Source organism: Taudactylus pleione, unplaced genomic scaffold, assembly GCF_031769625.1.
Source record: "Taudactylus pleione unplaced genomic scaffold, aTauple2 ptg000471l, whole genome shotgun sequence".
Taxonomy (NCBI): Eukaryota; Metazoa; Chordata; class Amphibia; order Anura; family Myobatrachidae; genus Taudactylus; species Taudactylus pleione.
This window is the reverse complement of record NW_028284873.1, coordinates 3,327,555-3,335,000: the sequence shown is the minus strand read 5'-3', so window position 1 is coordinate 3,335,000 and position 7,446 is coordinate 3,327,555. Positions and strand designations below refer to the sequence as shown.

The 7,446-nt window shown below is 43.4% G+C and overlaps 1 protein-coding gene across 3 annotated transcripts in view; it reads left to right on the top strand.

Annotated features, from left to right (window-relative positions):
- RANBP3 (RAN binding protein 3) overlaps positions 1 to 2,487 on the top strand; it is a 92,489-nt gene extending 90,002 nt beyond the window's left edge. For all 3 annotated transcript variants that reach the window (XM_088448904.1, XM_088448905.1, XM_088448903.1), the window contains 3 exons: positions 1 to 111; positions 288 to 468; positions 571 to 2,487. The exon at positions 1 to 111 is cut by the window's left edge and continues 32 nt beyond it. In XM_088448904.1, the coding sequence (XP_088305030.1) occupies positions 1 to 111; positions 288 to 468; positions 571 to 614 (336 nt within the window). In that variant the 3' untranslated portion in view covers positions 615 to 2,487. The remainder of the gene's footprint in view (positions 112 to 287; positions 469 to 570) is intronic.
- The last annotated feature ends 4,959 nt before the right edge of the window (positions 2,488 to 7,446 follow it).

Here is a 7,446-nt window from a genome sequence, read left to right as displayed (position 1 = left end):
CTAAACACTAAGCTCTGGGCTCAGATGCAGATAGACAAAGCAAGCGAGAAGAGCATTCGAATAACTGCAATGGACACAGAGGACCAGGGCGTCAAAGTATTTCTCATATCTGTGAGTGTTAAATTTGGCTTTTATCAGTAGATTTACCTGTTATTATTACTAGTGCAAGCTAATTATTCCTAATGAGCATGAATCCCATCCTGTCCTTTTGCCTTACTGAGGTCTCTAATACCACTTGAAAGTCTGTTCATGCTAGCTAACTCACTTCTATTTTAATATATGTATAGGCAAGTTCTAAAGACACAGGACAACTTTTTGCTGCAATTCACCACCGTATCCTTGCCCTGAGGAGCCGAGTAGAGCAGGAGGTAGAGATCAAGTGCCCTGAGCCCGTGAGGGAAGTGACCCAGTCCAATGAGGAAGACAGTGATGATGACGTCCTTACCCCTGCAGTTTCAACTACAAGTGGTAAATATCCCCGACTTATGGAAGGATTTTTTTATACAAATTTGATCATTAAAAAAACCACTTTATTTTGATATGCCTTTTAACACGCACTTCTTTCTTTAGCACCTAGTGACGATGGAGACAAGCCACCTGTTTCCAGTACATAGCAGCCACTTACCTCATTACCAGAAAGATGGTGATCCTCAACTAGCAGAGTGACAGTCTACATCCTTCACTCTGCCTTGAAGCCTCATGGAGTATTTAAAACCAGCTCCCCATTTCAAGGCTAAACTGAGGACACAGACTTTACACCCACCCCAGGAACTGTTCTCTCTTTTTGTTCACCCTAAGTAAACCAGAAAAAAATACATTGGATATAAATATATATATATATAATTTTTTTTAATAGTGTTTTTGGAGGGGATCAGGGTGTTATCCAACCTAAACACAGTGTAGAATGCTTGCCTGGATGAATGAGAATAAAACCGCTCATCATATTGATGAGCTGAGAGAAGTCCTGTTTTTCTCCCCTCCTGTTCAGAGCCGTGCAATTTGCATTGCTTTTCCAAAATATTTTTTTTATATATATATATAAATGCAGATTTTTTTTTTTTTTATTATTATTCTTACCAATGCACTCAGTGTACATATATCCTCTGGTAGTTGGTTGGATTCCAGTCCTGTGCAGGAACAAAGTGGTTACCGAATATGTACAGGAATTCTTGCCTAATTCGTTCACTTCCAAATACACTCAAGTGGATGCCTTTCAGATTGGAATAAATACTTCAATAACACTGACTTTTACAGAGCTCTTAAAATAAGAACCTCTTCTTTATTAAGGACTTGTCAGTTGAATGAAAAATTCTCATTCTGTTTTCATTTCCTTGCTTTTGTTAAATTTTCTTTTTTTTTTTCTTCTGGTTTTGACCCTAATTTTGTTTTTTTGTGTTCTGAAAGCGTGAAATGTTATTTTTTGTATCTATATTTAAGGGAAAGAGTTAAGGAACACTGTATACGAATCTGTGTTTTTTGTTTTCCTTTCTCGTGTCTGTTCTCCAGTCACACTAATGTGGAAGATTTGGGAGAGCACACTAAGCCACATATGGACTGAACCCACTTAGTCCTATACTGGGTCAAGGAGAACTGCAGATAAATATTTTCATATGTTCTAGTACATGGTTAAATGTACTTCACTATTTATTGTTTTCTTTACTATTAGTAATATTAGAATCCATCTCTCCCTCCCACTTATATGTGGCTATGATGATGAATGTGACTGTCCAACTTTTTAACTGTCCCGTACACTGAATACACCACAAGTTCTCAAACTCTGTCCTCAGGACCCCACACAGTGCATGTTTTCCAGGTCTCTTCGCAGAATCAAAAGTGAAATAATTCTAACCACCTGTGGATCTTTTAAAATGTGGGTGACCTGGAAAACGTGACCTTTGTGGGGTCCTGAGGTCCAAGTTTGAGAACCACTGCAATACACAACTCCATAAGTACATTAAAATTTCCATTTCTGGTGTTCTGCGAAAGCTGATAAGTGCCCAACTGCTTGAACTGGTGTTCTGCGAAAGCTGATAAGGGTGTTCCATTTTGCCATGCAGGAAAGCAAAACACACCTAGAAAAGAGGATTAACTTCTATTAAGCAATGTGTTCAATATCTGCTCAACATTAATATTCTTCTGTCTCTTACAGATTGTCATCTGGCACAAGAATATAATTGATTTTGTTAAGTGAATTACCAAGATACGTAAAAAAAATTTTTAATATAATATATCACACAATTATGTACACTTTTATTCTGGTGTTTCATCTAAACACTCAGGTGCAAATATTTTCTTGTGTCAGGTTACAGTTAATAAAAGACCAAACATACATTGCGGAATGTTGAAATTTTTAATCCTTTCTCTAGTCTTATTTTAAATTTGTTATTTCTATTTGGTCTTACATCGCAATCCTCCCCTCTCCCGTGTGGTATATAGTGTATAATATGCTGAATTGTATTTTTTTCTTTAAATATATAAAGAACTAGGTGTTCTGTATTTTTTTTTTTTTTTTATTATTCATAATTCCATATAAAAGCTTTACACGAAAATTCTGAGCGCTGCCAAATCCAAACCACAGTATTAAGATAGAAAATTCCTATTCCAAGCTGAAACTTGCTTTATATAAAGGCTGTTTCTAAAATGTGGATGGTGATAAGAGTGAAAATGTAAATTTCTATTCAATCCTCCATGTTAGCCATTAAAAGGTGTATCTCCTTTCTAAGTTACAAAGATTATTAAATCCCAAAGATACGGGGGAAAAGGATAAAAAAGGTTACAGTTTACTGTAGTTCCTTGATAAAAGATGAATCAACAGAATGAATTAAATAGGAGTCTCCACAAAAAAAAAAAATATATATATATATATAATTTTTTATTTTTTCATATTTCCAGAATAGGACAAAACTTACAGTGGAGGATGTATCAGCAGACAAAATTTCATGTAAAGAAAGGAGTCTCTCATGTTTGGGCACTTTTTGGCTTTTTAATGTTTACTATCTACAATATGTTACAGACAGCATACATATATTGGTTGACATTTACATTGCAAGTTATTTAGGCCTGGTAATTAATAGAACCTTTATAACTTCAGCAAATTTTTGTTCTGCATTTGTTTCTGGTATAGGGTCATTCCACGTCTGTTCAACCAGGCGCATCCACCACCCATCTCAGATTTTTTTTTTTTTTAAATTTAAGTTGAGAGGATGTAAAAAAAAAAAAAAAAATTCTGCCAAATATCTCAACTGTCTGACCATTTAGCTTCTGAAATATTGATTTTTCAATTTATTAAGCTATTTACTAATCGTGGCTTTTTTATTCAGTTTATTTGAATTATCACAGGTGCTTATTAAGGAATAAGCACAAAATTTGGACCCCTAAGGTGTAACTAACTTTTCCTCCAGAAGCCAAATCAAATTACTTTATCTGCCTTACGTTTCGAGTTTCAGCAAAAATTCATGATTTTGGAACGGAATGAAAAATGCAATGTTTAATCAACATTAGATATCCCAATGTTTTTAGGTGCTTAACGAAGGTATACATTACTACCACAAAAAAAAAAAATCAGCATGGTACTCTTTCACAGTGGAGAAAAAAAAAATTAATTTGACGTTTCATTACTGTTGTACCGCATACATAATTTACATAAGAAACCATAACATTTTAAAAGCTAGGGTGCATACACACAACGATTTTTTGAACGATTTGTCGATAACGACGTCATTATCGTAAAATCGTTCAGTTTGAGTTATAACGAACGATAATCACAAATGCGCACTCCCGTTTGTAGTTATCTTTCATAGCCCATTTCAGACTGTCCAACATGACGATTTTCATTGAATGAAGAAACATTATTCGTTAATCGTTCAAAAAATCGTTCATTACACTTCAAAAAATCGTTCACTTTTTCAAGGGAAAACAACCTGAACATTTGCTTACTCTTTCTTTTAGCGTATGCCTCCTGGTGTCTTCTCTTTACCCCATGCAATTTCACTGGTGTACAACCAAGCTTTGTAATACTTTAATTTTGTTCTTTACAGTGAGACAGTTGAATTCTGCTTTCTACTTCAGCTTCCACAGGGTTGACCTAGGGGTATAGCTGGATCTGGATCCACGGGCACCACGCAGTTAAAGCTTTTACTGCTCCCAGGATGCACTGCGTCCATCCTCTATACCCCGTGCCGGAGTCGTATCACCCTTAGCGCAGGGAGCAGCCCCCAAAACAATTTGGAGTTTCTTATTTAATTTTACGTTTTTTGTTTGAAGACTCTTCAGAGTGGCAGCATTGGACTGTCCATGCTGCCGCTCCTACACCCGCTGGTACCGCGATGCCAGTACAGATCTGGGGATCGCGGCGGGACCACGGAGTCTGTGCTAGCCGGGCTCTGGGGACTCCCACGACTGCTGCCGGATGCGCCGGGGAGCAGGTAAAGCGCGGGTCGCCGCGTGCGGTGACCTGCGGACATAATGCAGTCTGCTGCCTCCGGTCTCTGGGGACAGAGTGGAGGTGCTAGCAGCGGCGGCGGGCTCCCTCTCTAAGGAGGCATACCCAGTGTGACCGCTAGACCACCAGGGTGATATGCCAGCAGCGGGAACTGGCAACCCTGGGGTTAATTGCTGCACAGGGGAGGCATCCTTCCCTGTCTAGCGGCTCCTCAGCTCAGAGCGCCTTGCTACTCGGGTCTGGCGTCGCTGAGCTGCATCCTCCTGCGGCCACTCCTCTGAGGTCTCCAGCAGCCATCTACTGGCAGCAACGCAGATCTCCCAGGCGGTGCGTGGACCAGTCCCCCTGTGTACCTCTCCCCTGCTAATGGACAGTGTACACAGCACTATACCCCTCCCAGACACTGAATCTGGGCAGGTTGATTGTAGTGAAAGGTGCAGTGAGTATTAACTTTTCTGCATTGTATGTGACTTTTGCTAGTGCTGCCTGTCTGTGCTAATTTTTCTAAATACTGTCAGCTTATTTCTATCACTTTCCTTCTCCTACGGCCCGGCAGGTGTGTGGGGGAAGGACCTCACTTATATAAATCACTTATTGGTGAGGTTGGTCACATACTGTTGTGTGCTGCTCAGTGCCATATCTGTGGGCTGTTGTGCGGCATACTTGTGGGTGCGCAGGAGTCAAACACTGATCTTCCCTATTGTGATATAAATATATATTTTATCATGGCTGATAAGGAGGTTGAGCGGCTCCTACTTTTTTCTCCTGCAGACGCTGCATTGCAGGAGTAAATGAGGATTTATCACAGGTGTGGTGCCAGCAGTTACCTGGTCCCTCTAACCCCCCATTGGCGCAGGAGCCTCCTTGGGCGGTGTTTTCCCAGGTGCTGGCTTCCATCGTGGACCGTCTGGCGGTCCCGCCCGCTGTCCCCAATAAGGGTTTGACCCAACCAGCCATCCCTCATTCCCTGAGTATATCGCAGTTATTGCAGTCTCCCCCTGAGTCTCAGACTGTTAGTCAATATGCGGGGTTGCCTATGTATATGCAGTCTCCCCCGGTGATGCAACAGTCTGTTATTCCCTTTCAGGGTTTCCCTCAGGCGGCTCAACCACCGTGGGTAGATGTACTCTCCAGTACAGTCCAAAGTTTGGCGGCTTCAACTTCGGCCTTCCAATCTTTGTTACATAGTGACGTGCCTCAAAAGGCGTCTAAGCGCCCTACTATGTTATCCCAGGCTACGCAATTATCAGACACTGAGGCATCCTCGGATGATGGGGAGTTGCTCGAGAACACTGACTTTGATTCCCCGGTCCGGGAGGTGGACACTAAGACTTCCATTAATGTACCGGCATTGGTTCGGGCGGTGCGGGCCATACTTAATATAGACTAAATCAAAGTATCCTAATTTCAAACAGGCAAACTTGGCTTCAACTGTTTTTCCCCTATCTGCCCAGCTGACGGATCATATTGCGGAGGCCTGGCAGTTGCCTAGTAAGAGGTTCCAACCGCATAAATGTTTGGCATCTAACTATCCGTTTCCTGCGAGTCATTGCAGGAAGTGGGAAACCCCGCCTGCGGTAGATTCTAATGTCACTCGCTTAATCAAAAGCGCTACTTTGCCATCCATCTCATCCCTGAAGGATCCCACGGGCAGGAATGTGGAGACTTGTTCAAAGTCTATCTATTCTCTCAGGGGCGGTGGCCCATCCATCCATGGCCATCTCCTGGGTGGCTATAGCCATTGAGAGCTGGGCCAATACACTGGAAGATATCTTTCCAGATGATGCTCCGGAAATGCAGAGAGCTTTAGTGGGACAGATGAGGGATGCCGCTTCCTATATTGGGGAAGCGTCTTTGGATGCCAGTCTGCTCACCTCTAGGGTATCGGCGGCAGCAGTGTCTGCTCGCCGGTCTTTGTGGCTGCGTTCTTGGAGGGCGGATGCCGATTCCAAGAAGGGCCTGGAGGCCTTACCCTTTAATGGGGAGTTATTTGGTCCAGACCTGGACAAAATCCTGGATACTCTGGCTAAGTCTAAGTCGGCTTTCCTCCCTTCGGCTGCGGCACCTTCTAAGGTGAGAACTTCTGCATTTCGGTCCTTTCGTATCCAGGGTAAGTCCAAAGGACAGTCCCTCCCGCGGCAGTCGGCGACTAAGGCTGCCCCTAAGCCTAAGAAGCAAGCATGGAGTGCTCGGCGCCCTTCCAAGCTGGAAGCTAAACCTTCTGCCTGATGGGACAGGCCTCCCTCTGGGGGATCCCAGAGTGGGGGGGCCGACTTCTTCAATTTGCCCAGTGCTGGTACAACACCACCACGGATGCCTGGGTTCGAGAAGTGGTCTCAGGGGTATGCCCTCTCCTTTCGTCACAGGCTTCCCCATCAGTTCTTCTGCACGAGTCTTTCTCAAGACAGGACCAAGGCCTTGCAGATTCAGGAAGCAATAGAGTCCTTGCTGAAAGCAGGGGTCATTGTTCCCGTTCCGCCTACACAATGCGGGACGGGTTACTATTCTCTTTCTGGTGCGGAAACCCAATGGGTCTCATCGGCCTATCCTCAATTTGAAGCCTCTGAACAAGTTCCTCAGAGTACCCAGGTTCAGGATGGAAACTTTGCGTTCCATCATTCTGGAACCGGGGGATTACATGGTCTCCCTGGATATCCAGGATGCCTACCTTCATGTTTCTATAGCGCCTTCACACCAGCGGTATCTGAGGCTTGCTGTAAGACAACTCCAATACCAATTCCAGGCTCTGCCCTTTGGCCTCTCCACGGCTCCAAGGGTGTTCACCAAAGTTATGGCGGTCATGGCCGCCTGTCTTCGGGGCCAGGGTATACGGCTTCTGCCGTATCTGGAATACCTCCTGTTGCTGGCAAGCTCTCCGGAGGTGCTTCTGCAACATCTCCACCTGACGATCGCTTGTCTGCAAGCGCACGGGTGGCTAATAAAGTGGAAAAAGTCCTACCTGATTCCTTCACAACGGATGGTTCACCTGGGAGCCCTGCTGGATT